The 22,534-nt window shown below is 56.6% G+C and overlaps 1 protein-coding gene across 1 annotated transcript; it reads left to right on the top strand.

The window, feature by feature from the left end:
- The first annotated feature begins 187 nt into the window (after positions 1-187).
- On the top strand, positions 188-16,702 carry RPRD2 (regulation of nuclear pre-mRNA domain containing 2). Its single transcript, XM_032238541.1, has 11 exons — positions 188-860; positions 7,026-7,155; positions 8,647-8,747; positions 9,167-9,244; positions 9,770-9,822; positions 10,111-10,237; positions 10,655-10,830; positions 11,180-11,465; positions 11,679-11,978; positions 12,294-12,497; positions 12,708-16,702. The coding sequence occupies exons 1-11, from the start codon at positions 548-550 to the stop codon at positions 15,431-15,433; spliced, it is 4,494 nt and encodes a 1,497-aa protein (XP_032094432.1). The 5' UTR covers positions 188-547; the 3' UTR covers positions 15,434-16,702.
- The last annotated feature ends 5,832 nt before the right edge of the window (positions 16,703-22,534 follow it).

Here is a 22,534-nt window from a genome sequence, read left to right as displayed (position 1 = left end):
CCCAGTAAAGGTATGGCTAGCTGATGAGAGCTAAATAGCTTGAAATAGATCTATACTAGTCTCCCTTTATTTATTTATCAGCACAAATAAAACACACACACACACACACACACACACACACACATATATATATGCTATATATTATATAACCTTTATTGTCATTGTACAAAATAAACACAACGAAACTGGCTATAATTTATTATTATAAACCTATTGTTGACGCTTTGCCGATTCAACGGATTCTTCCTTTAGGAACTCCGCTCGGGTGCGGAACAAAAACAAAAACCGCCGTGGCTTTCCGGGTGGTCTCCCATCCAGCCGCCTCCCTCCTCCTCCTCCTCCTCCTTCATCTCCTCCTTTATCCTCCCCCTCCTGCCCCGCGCGGAGAGGGAAACCGGCTCCGCGCCTGCGCCTGCGCCTGCGCGTGGGGAGGCGGGCGAGCGCGCGCGCGCGCGGGGAGGAGGAGGAGGAGGAGGCGGGGCGCGCGCGCGTGCGCAGTGGCGCCCGCCCTGAGCGGCGTTGCTGGTGCGACCGAAGGGGAGGGAAGATGGCGGCCGGCGGCAAGGCCTCCTCCTCCGCCTCCTCCTCTTCCTCCTCCTCCTCCTCCTCGGCCTCGTCCTCCTCCTCGGCCGCGGCCCCGTCGTCGTCGTCCGGCACGGCGGCCTTCTCGGCCTCCTCCTCGCCGCCGCCGCCTTCCTCCTCCTCCTCCTCCTCCTCCGGGCTGGAGGCGTCCCTGGACAGGAAGCTGCAGGCGCTGAGCAACACCATGGAGTCCATCCAGGGCCTCTCCTCCTGGTGCCTGGAGAACAAGCGCCACCACGCCGCCATCGCCCGCCGATGGATCCACTGGATGCGCCGCTGTGAGTGCTGGGAAAGGGAGGGGGGGGAGGGAGGGGGGGGTCCGCTGTCACGCCGGAGGTTCTCCCCGCGGTCCGCCCCTCCGCCGTTGGGGGAGGGGGGTCCCAAGATGGGAGGGGGGGAAGAGAGGCGCCCCTGCTTTGCTTTGCCTTGGATCTGGGTGGTGGTGGGGGGACGATGGAGAGGGGCGTCTGCCTTGCAAGCATTGATGCCAGGCTGATGGCCCCCCCAACCCCACCCCGCCATTGGAGACCCCCCCACCCCGGTCGGAGCTTGACCATTGAAGCCTTCCTGGACGCAGGTCTCCCTTGCAAGGACAAGTGGACCAGAGGTCTCCAAACCTGCCCACTTTGAGACTGGGTGGACTTCAACTCCCAGAATCCCCCAGCCAGCAAAGCTGGCTGGGGGATTCTGGGAGTTGAAGTCCACCCAGTCTCAAAGTGGGGCAGGTTTGAGTGGGGGCCCCTGCTCTCCCCTTCTCTTCTGCCACGTTTCCCACCCTGTGCTAAACCACAACCGTAACTTGCCATTGTCCCTGTTTCTGGGTCTGGCTGGCCAGGCTGATGCCCCCCCCCCAACCCCACCTCGCCATTGGAGCCCCCCCCTCCCCACGGTCGGAGCTGGACCAGAGCTTGACCATTGAAGCCTTCCTGGACGCCGGTCTCCCTTGCAAGGGCAAGTGGACCAGAGGTCTCCAAACGTTCCCCACTTTGAGACTGGGGGACTTCAACTCCTGGGGGGGGATTCTGGGAGTTGAAGTCCACCCAGTCTCAAAGTGGGGCAGGTTTGAGTGGGGGCCCCTGCTCTTCCCTTCTCTTCTGCCACATTTCCCACCCTTTGCTAAACCACAACCATAACTTGCCATTGTCCCTGTTTCTGGGTCTGGCTGGCCAGGCTGATGCCCCCCCAACCCCACCCCGCCATTGGAGCCCCCCACCCCCACCCCGGTCGGAGTGGCATGGCGGCAGCTGGACCAGAGCTTGACCATTGAAGCCTTCCTGGACGCAGGTCTCCCTTGCAAGGACAAGTGGATCAGAGGTCTCCAAATGTTCCCCACTTTGAGACTGGGGGACTTCAACTCCCAGAATCCCCCAGCCAGCAAAGTGGGCAGGTTTGAGTGGTGCCCCTGCTCTTCATTCATTTCATTTATTATATTTAATATAATATTAAATAAGGGGATATAATATTATATTATATTAATAATATTATAATATTATATTATATAATATTAATATAATATTAAATAAGGGAAGGGGACTCAGGGCGGCTAACAAATCAAATCAGGGAAGGGGGGGTACAGACAAAAAATAAAAACGATACATAACAATGCATAATTTAAAAACACACAACAGTCATACCATTCGAGACGGGGGGGGGGGCAACAGCTCTTTAGCCCCAGGCCTGTCGGAACAGCCAGGTTTTAAGGGCTTTGCGGAAGGCCTGGAGGGTGGTGAGGGTTCGAATCTCCACGGGGAGTTCGTTCCAGAGGGTCGGAGCAGCCACAGAGAAGGCCCTCCTGCGGGTAGTCGCCAGTCGACACTGGCCGGCGGATGGGATTCGGAGGAGGCCTAGTCTGTGTGATCTAATCGGTCTAGCGGAGGTGATTGGCAGGAGGTGATTCCCTTCTCTTCTGCCACGTTTCCCACCCTGTGCTAAACCACAACTTGCCATTGTCCCTGTTTCTGGGTCTGGCTGGCTGGGCACCCGCATGGCATCCCCGGCAGAAGACGGGCAGGTGGAGAGGAATCTACCCTCCCGCCTTCAGGGTGGTGCCACCTGGACTCACAGGGGCACTCAGAAAAACCTTTGTCGACCTTTGAAGAATGTCTCTTGTTTCTCCTCTTCCGTGGCTGATCCTTCCGAAGGGAAAATATTGAGGAGGAGGTCTGGTAAATAAATAAACAGGGTTCTTATTTTGCTGAAAAGGGCAATTGAGGGCACTTTTGCTGGTGGCAAACGCTTCCCCTCCTCGCTTGCCACTTTGCGGGAAATGTTTAGCTGGTTTCTGGACTCGTCTTTTAAAAACCCTCTTGTCCCGCGAGAGGTTTGTTATTTTTTGTTTTAAAGGAAAATTGCCGTGGTTTCTTTGTAAAGATTGCAAATGTTGCTGTGGGCCAAAGGTCTAAAGTCTGCCTGTCGAGGGCTGTTCCTGAATGGTCCCTTCCAACCTGCTACCCTTCCTCCTACTTGGGGAGGGGTGTGTGTGCGACTCCCCAGATGCCGAAAGCACATCTGGAGGGCGGCAGGTGGGAAAGGCAGGCCAGGATGGGCAACATCTGTGTTTCAGTCTTTGGAGAGAGAACGGAAAAAACGTGTTTCATGGAGGGAGCGTTAAAAATATGCTAATCTTGGTTGTGAATGGAATAGCATTGCTGGTGTCAACAGTTCTTGGCCATTGCCTGGATTAGCTTCTGAATGGGTGCCCGGCCTCATGGCTCCCCATCCTCTCCTCCTCCCCACACTTGATTTCTCTCGGGAAGCGGAGAGTGGATTTCCCAAGTAAAAAGAGATGCTTTTCTCTACTCAAGTTTTCTGAACTGTCTTGTGAATCCAAAAGTTGGCTTTGCACCTCTGTGCTTTCTCTGGATTTCTGAATGTTGGGAATGGCTCCAAGGCTTTCCTAAGAAGTTGTGGGATCTGGTGACCGGCATGAAATTGTGTCTGCGAATTGGATATCGGCTTGAAATATCACATAACGGTTAAAAATCTTGAAGGGCTGCGAAATGTTTGCCTCAGCCGCATCATCCCTGAGGGAACATCCCCATCTGCAGCACAATTAGTAATCTCATTAATTTCACTCGGATTTCCACCCAAGGCTTAGAATCGAGGTTATAAAAATGTGCGTGTCTCCGTTTTTCTGAAAATGGCAAATTTATTACCAGGGGCTACAGGTTTCCATTTGACATTCGTGTTGCTGACCGCCATAAGGGCAAAGCTGGTTTAAAAACTTGGTGGCGCAGTTAGAAAAAAACCCACATTAATGGTCTTAAGACACGCGGGTGGGAGTGGCATAGAGGCTGCCCGTCGAAACAGATAATTCGCCATTTCGACAACGGAATGGGACAGCCGCTGTGCTTCAATTTAAGGCGGTTCTTGGGTTAAAACTCTCACAGAGTTACATTTTTTATGGAGTTAAAAAAACAGAGCTTAAACTTTCCATAAGGTGGAAAAAGGAATATTGGCCAGTATCTGGCAGTTTAGGATTGGTGGGAGTCGCGCCTCTGGCGTGGTTTCCCATGGCTGCAGAACGGGGATGTTTCAAGAATGCCTCTCCCCTATACCAGCTGCGGGGCGCCCTAAAGTTTTGTCTCCACCTAAACCAGCTCCCGAAAAGGATTTCCTTTCTCAAGAGCATTCGCTGGCTGGGGAATTCTGGGAGTTGAAGTCCAGACATCTTCAAGTTGACAAGGTTGAGAAACACCGGGCTAGAAACACAGGCCTGGCTGGGGGTGGGAAATGGGGGTCAGGCCAGGCTGAGGCTGGGTTGCTGACTCCTGGAGGGCAGAGAGATGCTGTGGTTGTGTGGTGCGGTGGCACCTCTGTGATATTGTCTGGCTGGGGGATTCTGGGAGTTGAAGTCCGGGCGTCTTGAAGCTGCCAAGGTGGCAGTACGGCTGCCTTGCAGTATGGCAGTTTTTCGGGATGGCCGTGCGAGATGGAGAGAGCGGGTGAGGTTGGAGCGGTCTGGTGCCGCAGATGCTTGGAGCTGATTTGCTTGGGGGTGAACGAGGGTCAGAACACCAGGGGGTGGGTGGGTGGCTGGAAAGGGTCTCCAGAGGGGAGTCTCTGCAGCTTGAACCTTCCGAGATTTGTGTGGGAGGGGGATGTCTTGCACCAAGACCCTCACTGCGTCCCTCTTGCACAGCTTTGTCCTTGCACGCTTACCTAGGAATTCCTAAGGCAAATCTGTGCAAATTGCACTTTGAAACGGCAGGAGAATGGCTGTGGATATCCCCCCCCCCCCAAAAGGCCCCGTCAGAGATTTGCTGTTTGATCCATGGGTTGTGTGTCATTGTTTATTTAAAGGTTTTCTTCCTCCAAAAGACGAACCTTGAGTAGTTTGCAAAAGTTTGATCAGGTGGTTCCTGTCCCCTCAAAGACACCACGGAAATGGTTGGGGTCTTTTTTTCTGTTTTAAATAAGTGGTTTCACCCCAACTCCAAGGCAAACCCTCTGGGGCCATTGACCGCCCATCCCTTGGCTCCCCTCCTGCGTAGACACAATTCCCACGTGTTGCAGGGACCCCCAGTTGGGAATCCTGACAGCTGAATGAGCAAAACTGACCCAGGATCAGGCATTCTCCCTCTGTGAGGGTGGAAGTGGTTCCCCTCTGCCTGGAGGGCATCACTTGGGGACTCAGCCCTGCCAGGAGTTTTCGTTTTCCTTGAGGGGCCACAGAGCATTTGCCGTTGGTCGCTCTTTGAGGCGGTGGTGGTGGTGGTGGAGAGGACCCTTCTTAAAACATCTGGCAATAGAAACCACCTGAGCGGGAGAGCCTGTCCAGCTGCCTTTGAGCCCAACAGGGATTGGAATAATCTACCCTGTGGCGATCCGGGAAGGAAGGTGGGCTGGTAGGACAGCAGCCCAGGGCCAGGAGGGGCATTTCAGCAGTCTGCTCGCTCCTTGCTTTGCCAGGGACTTTGGCACAGAGGATGCCTTCCCTGCCCCTGGTAAGGGGACGGCTGAGGAAGGAGGGGTACCATCCGGAGAGGGTCAGCTCTGGGAGGGAAAACTGAGCCGAGGTGGTGCAGTGGTTAGGGTAACAGCACTGCAGGCCACTTCAGCTGACTGTTATCTGCAGTTCGGCGGTTCTAATCTCACCGGCTCAGGGTTGACTCAGCCTTCCATCCTTCCGAGGTGGGTGAAATGAGGACCCAGACTGTGGGGGCGATATGCTGACTCTGTAAACCGCTTAGAGAGGGCTGAAAACCCTATGAAGCGGCATATAAGTCTAATAAATAAATAAATAAATAAAGCTGAGATGGCTGACGGGGGCAGAGCTTGTGCAAATGTTTGGCAGCCCCTCCCGAGTCCTAAGGGGGGACAGCGCTTGGCTGGGTCCCTCCAAAGGGCCTGAGCCTCCTTAGCTGGCAATCCAGATTTGGGGAGAGCAGGGCCCTGTGCCCACAGGGGTAAGGCAGCCAGGCGGCTCATCCTTTCTCTTGGGAAGGAAAAACCAGGGGCTTCAGGAAGGACGGGGTGTCGGAGGGGGGCTGCAGCCACACCGAGGTGATCTCGAAGCTGTGAGACGCATCCAGGCTCCCTTCCCTTGGGATTGGGGGGGGCACGTCCCCCTGGAGCAGATGAGGGCAGGGGGAGCTTTTGGGGTGCCGCCTTCCATTGTTTTGAAAGTGGCCTTGGACTCCTGCAAGCGGAATTGTGCCTCTGCTTTGCTTTCGAATGCCTGACGCTGGGGCCAGAGAAGCCCCCCGGGGGGGCCCACTCAGCTGCTCCCAGGTTTTGCTAGGCTGCTCCTGCTTCCGGCTGGGGACAATGGGTGTGGTTATCCCACCACTCTGGCAGCCGGAAGAGAGCTAGCAGGTGGGCCCCTAGTGGAGAGGCTGCTGGCCTAAGAGAACTGGGCCAACGTGTCAACCGGCCTCTGTCATTGGCCCCAGCAGCTGTGTTCTTGCTGGTCGGAGGACGGGACGGATTGTGGCGTAAGGCTGGACCGACAATGGCAAAGGAATCTCGGGGTCACCCAGCAAATGGCAGCCACTCAGGCTGGGGGGGTGGCAGGGAGGGGAAAGAGTGGGGGGGGGCTCTTTCTGGGGTGGGGTTGGGGGTGATCCAAAGGTTCGCCATCGCTCCTGGCAGGTGAAATGCCCAGCCCCAAGGCGGGCAGAGGGCCTTGGGGTGCCAGGGGTGGCATTCCCTGACGCCCCCCTGAGCTCAACAGAGCACCCCAAGCAAATAAAAGCCACCCTCAACCCCCCTCCCCCAAATCTGCAGGCAGTGTGTGTGTGTCTTTTGAAGGAGGGGGCAGTTTTATAAGTTAGGACCCCCCCCCCTGCAGATTTGCAGCTGGGAGGGGCGGCCGCAGGGGGAATAAGCAGGTAAGGGCAGGGCTGAAGAGGGGGATTAAAGACGATCCGTCCGAGGTCAGCTGGCCCGGTTGAATGACCCCCCCCTCTGCCTCCCCCCCTCCGCTTCTCTTCTGCTCCCAGCCGCCTTCGCTCACCGACTGAACCTCTTCTACTTGGCCAACGACGTCATTCAGAACTGCAAGAGGAAAAACGCCATCATCTTTCGCGACACCTTTGCCGAAGTGCTGCCTGAAGCCGCTGCTCTGGTGAAGTAAGTGGGGGCTCTTTGGCAGCCCTTTCTCTGCCCCTCCCGGGGCCCCTCTGGCTGCACTGGCCGTAAGGGCCGTGAGAGGGCCGAAAGGGGCTGGACAGACGGCTGCTCGGTCAAGGAAGTGATTGTGGTTCTGAGAGAGCTCCAGAGCTTTGCCTCGACCGAAGTTTCTTTGGCAACAGAGCAGGAGGTGCTGGTTTCTTTGGGGGTTTTATTGCCAGTGGCTGCAATTCTCTCTGGCCACTCTGTGCCCCTGGGATCCTCCCCAAAATCACCTGCGGAGGTGAGGCGGGAGAGGGAGCCTGGGAGCTTTCCGGCTAAGTTTAAAACTTGTATCGGAAGCAGCTCAGCAGCTCTTAACTTGGGAAGAGGAGGAGGAGGAGGAGCAGGAGGCAATCCCCCTTTTCCTGGTCGGTGGGACTCAGGGGGGGAGGGGGTCGGCCCCTCCCTTCTGCCCCACTGCCTGGAGACTCTGCTCAGCGGAGGCTCCTGGGGTGGGTGGGGAGAAGGTCCTGGGTTTGCTGCCTGGGGCTGCTGAGCCCTCCCTGGGCCCTTCTCCGCTTAGCGAAGGTTCCCAAGAAAAGAGCCTCGTGTTCCTAAACTTTTGCATTTCCTCTTTTCCTTGGTGACTTTGGGCCTTTCTCCTCATTGGTGGGGCTGCAGTGATGGGGGTGGGGGGGCAGTTGGAGCTCCCTGGAAGTCTGGCTGTCTTTGGATCCTGCTGCCCCTCTCTACCTTCTGCCTCTTTGGAGAGTTATGCGTGTCTGGAAGGTTCTTAGGGCAATATTTGGCTTTTCTCCTTTGCGTAGTTTTAACCCAGCCGTTGATTTCTTATGGTGCTTTGACTGACTCCAAAGACCTCCAGGGTTTTTTCTCTTTTAGAGGGGCAGCCGTGCCGACCAAAATCTGGGCTGGCCGGTTGGGTGTAAAGCCGTGTTTCTCTACCTCAGCCGCTCTTAAGGGTGGACGAGGCCGCTGGTGGCTGCCCTGGGGGGGGGGGGATATTTTCCTTCAGGAAGGAGCTTTCTCCCACTCCTCGCCCTCCGTGAAAGTGCTGGTGGGGGGATTGCTTGAGGAACAAGCTTTCTTTGATGCCCCTCTGGTGCCCTTCGGTCACTGAGCTGTTTCTCTTCGGTGGCAAAGTTCTCTCTTTGCTTGGAAAAACCTCTGTCTTCCTGTGCTTTCCAGAGGCCTCCAAAATCTCTCCAGTCAGGCTGTGGAATTCCAATATTTGGGGGAAGGGGTTGTTTCGGTAGCCCTTTTCTTGTTTGTTCTCCTTGCTCTGAGATGCAGAGAAAGTGGCCGGAAGATGAGAGCCTCTGTGCTGGCTGCTTCCTTTCCTCCTCCTTTATGTCCCCCCCTGTCGTCATCGGAACCCCTGCCGGAATCTGACTTTTGAGTGGATTTCGGTCCTCGGGTGGAAAATGGCTCTTCCCAAAAACACGCAGCTGCCTCTTTGGTCCCAACCGGCCTCCTCTCTGTTGTTTCCAGAGATCCCTCCGTCTCCAAGTCCATAGAGAGGATATTTAAAATATGGGAAGACAGAAATGTGTATCCGGAAGAAACCATCGTCGTTCTCAAAGAAGCTTTAAGTAAGTTCCCCTGCGTTTCCCTTCCCTTCCTGGCCCTCTTGTGCTTCTCTCCGGGTGGGGTCCACGAGCCCCACAGACTCAGTCGGGGACGTTGAGGCAGCCGGACGGGCAGGAGGAAGCCAGCTCCAAATCCTTGGCTGAAACTCTGTCCCTAAAATGTGTCCCCCTCGAGTAGCTCGCTGGCCTGAAGTAGTTGAAAAGGTTGCATTGGCCCTTTCTCAGTTTTGTCCTGCGGAGGGAAGACGCTGGGGATGGCCTCCAGTTCAGTATTTCCTTCGTACTCAATCTATATTCATTTGAGGAGCAGCTCATGGAGTCAAAGCAGAGGGGCCCTTCTGGTCCTTCACGGTAGCCCCCAGCCCCAGCCCAGTTCACTCCGAGGCAGCCCGGAGTACAGCACACACAACCATGTTTTCCAGGCTCCACTTTCAAATCCCAGAAGCAGCAGAAAGAAACTCCGAGCAAACAGCCAACGAAGTCTTGGAAGAAATCTCAAAGTAAGGAACTCTCGGCTCTCAACGGGGCAGCCAGAGGCCGCTTTGCAGAGGGCCCCCCCCCCAGAAGCTTCCACGGGGCCCCCGTCCCCCATTTGGCATCCTCGGGAGAACCGCTCACTCACACAGCAGTGATGTTTCCTGCCCAGCCTTGGCGGGCTAAGAGAAGGGGAAGGCCTCTCTGTCCCTCGCCCCAAGACAGCAGTCAGGATGATGGGCTGCTCAGGAAGCCACTTAGCGCCGGTCAGAAGCTCAGGTTCCCCCCCGAAGGAGCCATGAGTCTCCCCAACCTCCACTCTGAAGCCCATAACCCACCTTCCCAAAAGGGCCGCTGGGGGGCCTGTAACTCCTGGCCTCAGCCCAGAGCCTGCATCAGCCCTGCAGGCAGAACGACCCCTTAGCTTCCCTGGGGGAGGTCAGGGTCACATCCCAGGATGAAGAAGAGGAGTGGGACGAGGCGGAAGTGCTGGGGACCCTTGGGTTGGGTTCCTTTTCTAAATGAGACGCTTCTCCCTCCCTCCCTTCCAGCCTCCACCAATCCGAAGGCAGCACTGAAATCCAAGATTGTGGCAGAGTTTCGGGTAAGTCCAGGGACGGAAGAGATTGTCTCGGTTCAGCTTGAGGGTCACTCGGGGTGGGAGGTTGGGAGGCCCTTGGATTGCGGGCAGAGGAGGGAAGCTCCAGCCGAGCCTCTTCCGAGGCAGACCGAAGCCCAGGAAAACCTCCCCTGTTGCTGGCAATCAAGCCCGGGGGTCAGTTCGCCCCTTGGGAGAGGGGCTGCCCCCGTCCTGGCACTTCCCTCTTACCTGGGCTTGGTGGGACGGGCTGGCCAGGCTGGGCTCAACCGGGTCTCCGTTCCCCTCGCGCAGCCCCAGTCGCTGGTGGATGAGCTCCTCTCCCACAAGCTCTCGGAAGACCAGATCGAGCTGAAGGAGAAGCAGCTGTCCACCATGCGGGTGGACGTGTGCAGCACCGAGACCCTCAAATGCTTAAAAGGTAAAGGCGGGACGGACTCTCCAGCGTCATCTGGCGCCCTCAAGGAGCAGCTCAGTGGTGGGTTGCAGGCGGTGCACCCCGGCACGGAGCCTGTCCGGAGCACCGGATACCGTTCTGATACGGTGCTCCAGAGGGCCCGCTCACCCGAGCTCCTTACTGGTCTTTTAAGTCTTCGGCGCTTCCGCACACGCGCATGGCGCGTACAGTGACTGTGTGACGCTCCACTGAGCAGCTGGAGTGTCGCGGGGCTCACGGAGGCGCTAAGACGTACGCGGAACCCACCACTAGAGCAGCTACTCCAGACGCCTGGACTTCCTTCCCTTCCCTGGGGCTTAATTCCACTGTTGGGGCTGCCCTGTTTCCCTGGCTTCACTTTCACCCCAAACGCTCCTCCTTTCTCCTTCCTTGGCCTTTCAGACAAAACCGGAGGGAAGAAATTCTCCAAGGAGTTCGAGGAGGCCAGTGCCAAGCTGGAGGAGTTTGTCAACAGCCTCGACAAGCAGGTGAAGGACGGCCCTTCGCTGACGGAAGTGCTGGAGAATGCCGGCATCTTCTACGAAGCCCAGTACAAGGAGGTCAAGGTGGTGGCCAACGTGAGTCTGCAGAAACACAAACAAACACGCACACACACACACAGAAACACACACACACGGGCCAAGATGCTTCTCGCGGGGAAAGGCCCATCAGGCTTCCTGCTCTTCTGTCAGGCTGGCAAGGAAAGCCGAGCGAAGGGCCAGTCTTCCTCCAGAGGCCATGTTGTGCTGTGCCTGCTTTGGATGGCCTTCCGAGGGGCACCAGAGACAGGGCCTCCCTCCCTCCCTCCTTCCCTGTTGCCAGCTCAGGTGGTTTTCTCCCCTGCGAGGAGGCCCTTCTCCCTTTGCCCGGCTGTGGCCAGGAGGAGGCGCTTCTGCTTCTGACTCTCCTCTGCTTCCCCCCCCTCAGGCGTACAAGACCTTCGCCAACCGAGTGAACAACCTCAAGAAGAAGCTGGACCAGCTCAAGGCCACCCTTCCTGACCCAGAGGAGTCTCCCGTCCCCTCGCCCAGCATGGACGCCCCCTCCCCCACGGGCTCTGAGTCCCCGTTCCCAGGGATGGGGGAAGAAGAGGCCGCCCCCTCGCCCAAGGTGCCCGCGGCCGAATCCCCCTCGCCAGAGCTGGCCACAGACAACCGCGACGTGGAGGACATGGAGCTCTCCGACGCGGAGGAGGAGGCCCCCAAAATTATCGGTAGGGTCACTGGAGGGGAGGAACTGGGTGGGAAACGGGGCTGCTGCCCCTGAGTGCCCAATGGCCGGTGGAAGGGGACAGGCACCAGGAGTGGCCCACGCTCTAAACCAGCTCAAAGCCCCACTGCTTGGGCATGGGGGGCGTGGGGGGAGGTTGGTTTGCAGGCTGCCCAGCAAGGCTTCAATCACCTGCCACTTTTGCCTTCTGAATTAGTGGAAGAGAGGAAAGAGAAGCCGGCGGCCTCCACCCCGGCCCCCGCCAAGATGCCCGAGAGCACCTCCAAGGCTTCCCCGCTGTCGGCGGCCAGCCCGGCAGCCACCGCATCCTCTGGAGCGCCCCCGGCGGCTGCCCCCGTGATGGCGCCCACTCCCATCCCTCCTCTGGCCCCCAAGCCGGCGATCCAAACCCCGCTTCCTCCGTCGCCTGCTCTTCCTCTGCCAAACCTGGCCAACGTGGACCTGGCCAAGATCAGCTCCATCCTCAGCAGCCTGACGTCCGTCATGAAGAACACAGGTGAGGGAGAGAGGGAGGCCGGGGGTCCCCAGGTGGGGGGGGCGGAGGGAGAGAAGGGGCTTCCTTCTCTCAGCCAGATTGGCTTTCCAGGGAACTTGCAGGTGGATTTGTTTGCCGGGAAAGGAGGCTCACCTGTGAAGAGGTGAAAGGGCAGAGGGGTCTGGGAGGGGAGGGAAGAGCCGTGAAGACCCTCTCGGTCTGCGGTTAGATTCGCTACCTTGCTGGTCTTTGTGGGGGTCCTCGGACACTGGGCAGAAACCCTTCAGCTGAGAGCGGCTCCAGAAGGCTCACCTCTGCCCCCATCTCTCCCTCCAGCGGTCAGTCCTGCCTCCAGGCCTTCCCCCAGCACCCCGACCAGCCCCTCCTCCCTCATGGGCGGCTTGAAGACTCCCGGGACGGGGCCTCTGGGGGCCTCGCCCAACCCCTTGGCCAGCATCCTCTCCAAAGTGGAGATCACCCCAGAGAGCATCCTCTCCGCCCTGTCCAAGAGCCAGGCCCAGGCCACCCCGGGATTGCAAGGTAAGCCGTGGGGGCCGCCCCACAAGAGCCGACTCCCCCCGCTGCCCCAGGTTCTAACTCCCCACTTCTGCTCTCTCTGTGCCTGATAAAAGGGGCCACACGGGGCAGCCCCCTCCCCCCTGCTCACATGAACCAGGGGCTTGTTTTATGTCGGTGATACAGTCGTAAATTGAAGACTGCCTGATTAACAAGCTTCTCTTCCGCCCCCAGGTTTGTCCTCGTTTCTTCAGAGCGTTGCTGGGAATTCGGGGCAGCCCAATGAGACGGGCCCCCAGAGCACCTCTCCGGCCCCCACAAACACCCCGACGGCTCCCGGGAAGGGAAGGAACGTCTTGTCCACCACGCAGCCCTTCATGCCGCAAAGCCTTGGCTATTCCCCGAATTCCTCCTCTTCGGCCGAGGTTTCTTCCACCTCGGTCAACAAGATGTCCTCCGGACACGGCCCAGGGCTCTCCGGCTTCAAGCCCCCCGTCAATTCCCTGGACTTCCCCAGCTCCCAGGCGCCCAGCCTGTCCCTCCGGCCGGCGGAGCCCCCGACCCCTCAGTCTTCGGAAATCTCGGAGACCAAGATGGAGCCGGAGCCCACTTCGCCCAGCCTGGAGATGAAGATCCATAACTTCCTGAAGGGGAATCCGGGCTTCAGCGGCCTGAATCTGAACATCCCTATCCTGAGCAGCCTGGGCTCCTCCAGCCTGCCGCCCGAGAGCCAGTCCTCCTCCTCGCCGGACTTCAACCGAGGGCCCACCAGCACTTCCATGGACAGCATAGACGGGACTCCGGTGCGGGACGAACGGAGCGGGACGCCCACGCAGGACGAGATGATGGACAAGCCGTCCTCCAGCAACGTGGACACCATGTCCCTGCTCTCCAAGATCATCAGCCCCGGCTCCTCCACCCCGAGCAGCACCCGCTCGCCCCTCCAGAGCCGGGACGACGGCTACCCGCAGGAGCTGCCCAATTCCGCCTACAGGCCTTTCGGTCTGAGCCGGGATTCCCCCGCCGGGATGTACAAGCCGTCCCCGGACGGGATGGAGTTGCCGTCCTCACTGATGGACTCCCCCCAGGAGAAGTTCTACCCCGACACCTCCTTCCAGGAGGACGAAGACTACCGCGACTTCGATTACTCCGGCCCCCCGCCTTCTGCCCTGATGAACCTGGAGAAGCAGCCAGCCAAGTCGATCCTAAAAGCGGGTAAGCTCTCCGACCCCTCGGAATACCCAGCGGTCATGTCCAGCTACCGGCCGAGGCCCTCGGGGTTTGGCCTGAAAGGGCCTTTTCCCCAGCCGGGCCGATCTCTCCACGACCAGAACGACAGCTGCGATCCTCTGCCCTCCACGGGAATCTATGGGAGCTACGCCCTGCGGGGAAACGACTCCGGCTCGGACGCCTCCCCGACGCCCAGCAAGAACGACGTCTTCTTCCCGCCGGATTCCAACCACAGCGGCTTGCCCAAACCTACTCAGCAGCAGCAGCAGCAGCAGCAGCACTCGGGGCTGCTCCAGAAGCCGTACCCCGACTCCCCCCACGTGGCTCCCCAGAGGTCCCTCTTCTCGCCTCAAAACGCCCTCCTGAGCCCCACCGGCCGGCTCCCGACCTCCAACGCGGAGAAGTCCGTCCTCTCCGCCATCTCGGCCACCTCCACCATAGAGTTCAAGAATATGCTGAAAAATGCCTCCCGGAAGCCCTCCGAGGAGGGCAAGCACTTCGTCCAGGGGCCCAAAGGGGGCGCCAGCGACGTACCCGTCCTTTCTCCAGGAGGGGAGCTGCTGAAGCAGGCGGAGGAGCACTTCCGGATCGAGACCAGGGTCTCCTCCTCCTGCCTAGACCTGCCCGACAGCACGGAGGAGAAGGGGGCTCCCATCGAGACGCTGGGCTACCACAACATGGCCAGCCGGGGGATGTCCGGGGAGCCCATCCAGACGGTGGAGTCCATCCGAGTGCTGGGGAAGGGCAGCCGGGGCCACGGGCGAGAGGCCCCCCGAACAGGCTGGTTTGAGATGGGCAGTGCGGGCAGCACCTTTGACCACGGCCCTTCGGGGGCGACGGAGATGCCCCCCCTGGGGTCCGGAGGCGGCGGTGGGGCCGTGTCGAGCTTCCAGAGCCAGTACAAGGACCGGCTGGGCTCCTTTCCGGAGAGCGTCAGCAACTTCCGAGCCGGGGGCTTCGCCGCCCCCTTTGACCGCCACGTCCCACCGCCTCCCCTGGAGCACGGGGCTTCCTTCCCCAGAGACCAGCTGGGGCCGCCGCCCTCGGGCCCTCCGGCCCTCCCGCCCAAGGATCTCAGCACCCTCTTCTCTAGGGATCACTCGGTGCCCCCCCCACGGATGCCGGCGGTGGATCGGCCCAGCCCCTTCCCCAAGGAGGCCTCCTCCCCGCTGACGCTGCCTCACGGGGTGCCTCCGCCCCCGCCCCCGCCCCTCGAACGCAGCGGGGTGCCGTTCCCCCCCCAGCCGCCCCCGCCCCTCCCAGGGGAACACGGCGGGGTCCCTCCCTTCTCCAGCCCTCCGCCCCCTCCCGGAGACCTCGGCCTCCCCTTCCCGGCTCCCCCCATGGCTTCCGAGCACGGGGGCCTCCACCAAGGAACGATGAAGGAGCATTTTAGCCTGCCGCCGGGAGCCCCCCGGGATCCAGGGGCCCAGCCTCCCTGCGACCACAGCGGCCAGCCCCTCGGCCGGGGCCGGGAGGGCCTGGGCATGGGGCCCCTTGCCCGAGACGCCCTGGGCTCTGGCCTCTCTGTGGGCTCCCCGGTATCCGCTCAACGGAACGGCACCAACCGAGGCGGGCTGGGGCTCAGGAACCAGCGGCCGGATTTTAGGCCCCGGGAATTCTTCCTCAACCGAGACCCCTTCAACAGCCTGAAACGGCCACGGCCCCCCTTCGCCCGGGGCCCTCCCTTCTTCGTCCCCAAGCGCCCCTTCTTCCCCCCCAGGTACTGAGCGGGCAAGGGGTGCCCGAACTCTCCAGAGCAGTGCAACAGGCACTCCCCGCCACCCCCACCACCCCCCGCCCAGACCGAAAGGGCCCCGCGGCTGGAGGGAACTCCTCTGACGCAACACACGCAAACATATATATATATATAGATGCATATATATATATATATATAGATATATATATTTTGTTCTGTTCGTTTCTCGACTTTCTTTTTCTCCGTAGAGGGGAAGGGAAGCTCACATCTTTTTTTTGTTTTTCTTCCTGCAAAAGTAATTTTGAAAGTTAAATCTTAAAAAAGTGGTTGTTGACAATAAAAGCTTTCCGAAGTGACTAAATTAAATTTAAAACGGGATTTCTTTTTAAGATCGGAGCTCCAGAAGGAAAGTGGGACTTTAGCAAGCCCCTCCCCACCCCTCTCTCTAACTCTTCGGGTAAACAGTCCACAAGAAGGAGAAGCCCCCCCCTCCCAATTCCCCCCCCCCGTTCTCCTCCTGCCTCCGTTTCCCTCTTGCTGGTTCTCTCTTCTGCCCCCTCGTCTCTCTCCCCCCCCCCCGGCTAATCTTTCTTTTCTTTTGCAGTCTTGTAGGTTTTTGACCGTTCTCAGGCCCGTCTCCAGTCGCTGAGGACCAGAATTCTCTGATGGACTCAATGGCTCTTTTGCTTGGTCTGGAGACAGGAGACCAGAAGGTGGGCAGTAGCCAGGCCCTGCTCTGCCTTTTCTTGGGGTGAGGGGGCTTGTGGCTCGTGGGAGCTGAGCGGGAGTGGAGGGGGGGGAAGAGGGCAGGGCAGGTCCTGTGGGGCAAACCCACCTTCTCCCCCTCACCCAAACCAGGTTTTGCTTGGTTGGAGGCCTCTGCTGCCCTTCCCCTCCAGAAGCCTTAGGAGTGGGCTGGCTTCAGTCAGGAGGTCCATGCAAATCAGCCCCCCCCTCCCCAAAAGGAAGCCCCCTGAGCTTTTCTCTCCCTTTGGTTTTCTTTCCTTCCTTCCTTCCTTCCTTCCTTCCTTTCTTTCTCTTTCCCCTCTTCCTAAAATCCAGCTGGTGGGAGCCACAGAGGTGGTGACGGAGAGATTTGAAATTTAAAAGGGGAGGGGAGGGGTGGAAAAATGGATGCAGGGATGGGAGGTGGGGAATTCCCCCCCCCCCAGGAGATGCTGTGCCCATGGCCTCTTTGGAATGAACAAAGTGAAAATAACCAAGAATTAGAGTGCCCTGCTCCTCCCTCCCTTCCTTCCTTCCTTCCTTCCTTCCTTCCTTCCTTCCTTCCTTCCTTCCTTCCTTCCTGGAAAAAAAACCCTCCAAACCTCAAAGTCTCTTAATCCTGTAGTTTTCCCCCCTCCCCTTTAATCAACAGGAACCCTGTATTTTTTTTAAAAAAAAATATAGTTCAGTTGTGCCATTATTGCACGTGTATTTCAGCCCTGGTGTTTACAATAAGATGTACAGTTTTGATAACACTGCGTGGATTTCAGAATTCCTGGACAAACCTCTCCATGCCCCCCCCCCCCTTCTCTTTTCCCTGTTGTAAGCCCTGGGCAATTCTTACATTGACTTCTTTTTTTAAAAGCAATTTTCTCTTTGTTTCTCCTTGTACGAAGTCTGCTTCCCATAGCCAATACTTTGCAGTTGTGGTTCCCCCCCCCCCCCCAAGTCAGGCACCTGGAAGAAGGGAGCCCTGTTTCCCATAGCAGTCGGTGGGGCTGTTACTTATAATGTCAAGATTTTGAGGTTCATAGTAGGAAAAAGTTTTGAGTTTTCAGTTCTGTCTGTCGAACAAGTGCTTTATAGCCCCCCCTTCCCCATATACATGGTCTGGAGATCCTGGGAGGGGGGGGCTTTAGTTCATGTCTCTGTGTCCCCCCCTTCCTCCTAGTTTGGGCCTGATGCTTCCCTGGGAAAAAAACCTGCTTTCTCCTGCAGCTGAAGAAAACCAGCCACGTGGCTGATCTCTGCTTCCCTGCATGATTGCGGCCCTCCTGATGCAGCTTTAGTTGTAGGGGGCTTTTGGGGAGGGGGGGAGAGAAGCCCACTTGCACTCTATCTAACCCACCGAGGCAAAGAGGCTCCCTGCCCTCAACGGTTTCACAGGTGGCATCTCAGCTTCCGGATGTAAATGTCTTGTGCCAGGTGAGCCAAAGCACTTGGCTGTCCTCGGGGTGCCCCTTATTTTGACTGCCCCCTCCCCCTTTCTCCTGGCACTTTTGTGGATCTTTGGGGCACGGGGAGCTCCGGTGTCTCGGACTGGGTTAGTCCAAAGGGTTCCCGGTTCTTAAAATCGCCACCCAAAAATAAGAGAAATTTTTCGGCAATGGGCAGGAATAGAATGGGGAAAAAAAACACTTTTAATGGTGAAACTGTGTCGTCTTCTCTCCCCCTCAAGCCCCAGCCATTTTCTTTTGTCCCCAGGTTTCATGCTTTCACCTTAAATCGTTCCCTGTTAAGGGACGGGCAGCGAACATACCCACGATGTGTGTAGAGAGTAGCAAGACAAACCAGGCTCCTTCGGAAGGAGGGGACGCTTCCCCATCTGGCTTGTTTTGCCTTTGCTTCGCTGTTCCTTTTGCATTTCACTGGAGGGGGGGGGGGTCCGGAAGGGTCCGGAGGAGCTGGAGGACAACAGAAATTAAATTTTGCAGCCTTTTCCCTGTTTTCCCAGAGAACCGCCAGCGTCTCTGGGAAGGAACTGGGAGGCAGGGGATCGGGAGCTTCCAAGGGAAGTTTTATGAAGGTGGGGAGAGCCCCCTTCCATCAAAGTAGGTCATTTGGGGGGAAGAGGGTATTGGATATCAGCAGAGAGAGATGCCTGCAGGGCAATATTTAAAATGAGGAAGGCGGGGGGGGGGGGGAGCAAACCCAGACTGGCTGCCCTTTGGAAAACACTGTAAATAACCATTTGCTGTGCTTTTTATTTTTGTGCCTGTTTAAAGATCTGGGTATTGTGTTGGCTTGACTTACTTTCCAGTGTTTTCTTGTGTGGGGGGTGGGTGGGGGGTGGGGAAGGGGGTAGAAACAGGGAGGGAGACTGGAGAATCTCTGTGGGACACAGCAGTCTCTGCATTGTACATGAATACATTTAATAAAATGGCTAGTTTGAAGGTTTTGATATTCTTCTTGTAAATAAGCCCTCCCACAGGTATCCAGCAGGTACTCAAGGCTACCACCCCTGTGGCCGGAGAGCAGGTGCTGCCCGCCTGCCTTCCCTCTCTTGCTTTGCAGAGTAGAATTCAAGCCGGAAGGCCCCTCCTCGCCCACCTGCCGGAGAAGACCTGCAGAGGCACGTGAAGTGGCTGTGATGCAAATTGGGGTGGGGGCGGCGGGGGGGGGCAGAGAACCATCACAGAAGGAAGACTCGTGGGCAGCCCACCACCGCCACCACAAGATCCACAAGACACGTTTCCCGGCGAGTTTAGACTGTCCCGATTTGTGCATATTGTCTATAGTTTGGAACGGGTGCCGTTTGCAGAGAGAAGCGAGGTACCTCGGAGGCGACTCGACGGCCGTCCTCCCCTTATTTTTGTAGCGCATATTAATAAAAGTGTTCTTGACCTGGTGTGGCCTCCGTTCCTAGAGCCCGAGGGCCGGCAGTCCTTCCGCCCTCGGCTGTCCGGTGATTGATCCGCTTTGTGGTTGGATGTTGCAATAACTTGAATCATTTTCTTCCCCGGCTTCTTACGGATTCTGACTTGATGTCCGAAATGCAGGCCGGCTCGCTTGCCTCTCAGCCTAACCTTCCTTCGCCTTTTTCTGTTGTCAACTATGTTGCTGTTATTTGTTAATTTTTATATATTTATTAAAAGCTGTCACTTTATCCTTAAGAACAAAACCATGATGGGATGGGCTGCTCGGGTGGAGGGAAAGCAAAGCCAAAAAAAAACCCATTGAATGAGTGGGGAGAAATGTGGGTTGCAAGCTGCTGTCACCTTCATCTGCTCCCAACTGCCAGGAAGGGGCTGGGGGGGCCGTGGGAGGTGTGGGGTACGCAGGGTTGCAGTCGTGTGTTCTGGCTTGTGATGGTTTGGCTCTTTGGGCCTTCATGGGGAGGGGGGTGGAGGGTTGTTCTGGTGCCAAGTGCAGCCCTTTTCATGGAAACCCAAATTTCGGGCAGGCATTTGCTGTGAAATAATTGGGGCTGTGGCAGGAAGGCAAATCACTTACCTGAATCTGGATTGACAACACATCAGCCCCCTGTTCCCAGTCCAAAAATAGCCTCGTCCTTTTGTTATTTGAGAGCTGTTTTCGAGAGAGGCTCTGGGGCTGCACATTCCACCCAAACATGTTATGCAGACATGTAGCATGCAAACATGTAGCTCTGCACTCTTAAGGTGCCTTTGGGGGATCCCGGAATTCCTCTTAGGAGGATGGGAGCGCTGGGTTCCTTTCCCATGCTCTCCCCCCCCCCCCCATTCTAGTTGTGCTGCTGAGCATATGTACCTGGAATATGGAAGCCGCCCATAGAATCCTCCCGCTTCTTCTCATTTTGGTCCAATATTTATGGCTCCGGTTGCTTTCAGAAAACACTCAAAAAAGTGAGGAAGCACCACAGGGCCTCCACGGCGTTTCCTCAAATCGGTGCTCTTTCGGCAGCTGAGGTGTTCCCACGTTCCCCAGTTCGTTTGGGATCGGCCTCTGCCACACTTGGGCTGCTTCTGCTAATACGGAAAGGCACTTCACCAGTTTTGCCAGGGAGAGCTCAGGCGCTGGCAAAACTTTGTGAGAAAATCGCCTTCCTGGCATCCTTGGACGGCAGAACCAAGTGGCGAAAGAGCCACTGAAGGATTTTAATTTTGGGCACTGTATGGCAAATGGGTCCCAGGGCTGGTGATCTGGGGAAGGGTGCAACCAGGATGTGTCTGGAGATTCTCAATCCTCCAGGTCATGGTGGTCCCAAAGGTGCTTTTCAAGGGGCAGCTGGACTTTTCTTATTTCCTTTCCCTGAAAACATCCTGCCTCTCATCCAAGTAGCTTCTTCAGTTCTTCACTGAATAACTGGCTTTCCCTGAAGAAGCTTATTGGATGAGAATGTTTTCAGGGAAAGAGACCAAGAAAGCCCAGTTGATTTTTGAAAAGCACCTTTGGGACAGGATCTTAGGGAGGAGGAGGAGGAGGCCTGCTTCGTTGCTTGGCCTCCACTTTCCACCTTGGAGTGAGGGAAGCCAGGAGGCTGATGGCTTTTAATGCTTTTGACCATGCCCTCCTCTGCTTCCTTGAAGACGGGCGCTAGAAAGCTGGCCAGGACTGAAAGTGCCACCTGACTTGTAAGCTGGCGGAGCACACTTCACTTTGAACCCCTTGAGTTTAAACTTCATTAAACTTTGTATTGCTGGATCTGCTTTATTTGGATTGGCCAAAGACAGGCTCAAAATAATTCTGCTGCTTCCAGAGAGTTGCTATAAGGTGCAAAAAGGCCCAGCAAGTGAAGCCAATGTGTCTTCTGTTGATGCCGTTAGCTGACCTGGGTTAGTTTTAAGGGGCTGGATGCTTTTCTGGCTTAATGTGTTGTGGGAATGCAGCCTGGGGTCACATTAGCTGAAGGGGGAAGCCAGGGGCTGCAGTGCAGGAGGAAATGATGGGGTGGAATTGTTGCCGAAGCTACATTAAAGCTACAATTCTGAGCACAATTGCATGGTAGAATTTTCTACTGATCTGCAAAGGTAAACAAATGTGTGGATGGAAACCTTGGACTTGGAGGAGAACCGAGGAAAAAGGCCCTCTGGAATTTGGGAGAAATCCCAGGGCGATGTTAGGCTTGCTTGGAGGGACCAGGCCGTGTGGCACGTAGATAGGAGTTAGGCGTGAATGCATGCCAAAGCCCTTGGCTGCCCTCTGTAGATTTGGGGGTGGGTGGGTGGATGAGAAGAAGCTAAGGGCTCTTTTTTTGAGATGGATTGCAAGTGGGATTCAAGGCAAGGATTGTAACTGGGAAGTCACTGAGGGGCTTCCTTTTGTCTATGTGGGAAGGGGGTTGGGTGGGAAGGGGGTACAGAAGTGACACCTTGTGGCAGTGCCTGGAGATGCCGAGTTGGGATTTGTGATGGAATTGCTTGGCTGTGACTTGGCCCGCAGAGTTGTCGTGATTGCTGCCAATCCAGGGTCTGTGCATGTAATATCCAGGGCTGTAGTGTAATTTGCTTGATTTTGTGTAATCCCTGGCTCAAGTATGTGATGATGTGTGATGGGAAGACCTAGCAACCTTCACATCTACCTTGGCTCGACTTTTGTTCTCTCCCCTTTGATTGTTTGAATGGATTCGTAATGCCAACAGGATCTCTGCTTCATGTCACGGCTATCATTCGCGGCTCTGCTTGTGCAACGTAGTTCTGCGTTCTTTTCTCCCTACTTTATCAAGACAGGCATCTGATTGTTACCTTGTTTTTTTTATGTCCATTCGCGCTTACCAGTTTAGAAGTGAATCAGGGAAGGAAGGCACCGTCTGGATGGTTTCTTGCTGTGTCTTTCTCTGAAGGCCCATTGAAGGAACTCTATGCTTTGTGATAGACTGGGAGTAAACTGCTTGCTCAGCGGATGGACTGATTCATTTTGCTGATTCTTTTTTTCTCTTCTTGGGTCCCAAGAATGCAGTTGTAACAACCCATTCTGTGGGGAAAGCCCTGTTGAGCTGATAAGGCAGTGGCCTTATCAGGCATTTGGGGGAACTTTAGAAGCCTGAGAAAGGCAGGCAGGTCTTCTCTGCACAGGCTTTAATACAGGGGTGTCCAAACTTGGGAAGTTTAAGACTTGTGGACTTCAACTCAACAAGTCTTAAAAGTTCCCAAGTTTGGACGCCCCTGCTTTAATATAATAAAGGAGAAAGCAGGGCAATGAGAAGCCAGTATTGATAGGAACTCAGGGCTGAAAGCTGACGGTTGCATCTGGTGGAGTCCAAGAGAGGGAGGGGCCTTGTGCCTTTAATCCCCCCTCCTCAAAAGGGGGGACGAGTCCAAGGGGGGGGGGAGCGCAGGTTTCAATTTGCCTTTTGCAGCAGTTAGGAAGATCCCTTTTTTTTCTCCCAATTAGTTAAAAGCACATTCAGGGCGGCGTTGAGGGAGTCCTAAATTGCTTAAAAATATCTTTTTTTGGGGGGGGGGGTAGCGGGGGGGCCCGGGAGGCT

This window comes from Thamnophis elegans, unplaced genomic scaffold (assembly GCF_009769535.1).
Source record: "Thamnophis elegans isolate rThaEle1 unplaced genomic scaffold, rThaEle1.pri scaffold_282_arrow_ctg1, whole genome shotgun sequence".
NCBI lineage: Eukaryota > Metazoa > Chordata > Lepidosauria > Squamata > Colubridae > Thamnophis > Thamnophis elegans.
The sequence above is the reverse complement of the archived record's forward strand: the minus strand, read 5'-3'. Positions and strand labels throughout refer to the sequence as shown.

What these genes read in the sequence shown, in the direction of transcription:
- RPRD2 (XM_032238541.1), top strand. Translation starts at nt 548, where the DNA reads ATGGCGGCCGGCGGCAAGGCCTCCTCCTCCGCCTCCTCCTCTTCCTCC. An exon ending in CGTTCTCAAAGAAGCTTTAA is followed by an intron (nt 8,748 to 9,166) that starts GTAAGTTCCCCT and finishes CATGTTTTCCAG; the next exon opens with GCTCCACTTTCAAATCCCAG. An exon ending in GGAGGCCCCCAAAATTATCG is followed by an intron (nt 11,466 to 11,678) that starts GTAGGGTCACTG and finishes CTTCTGAATTAG; the next exon opens with TGGAAGAGAGGAAAGAGAAG.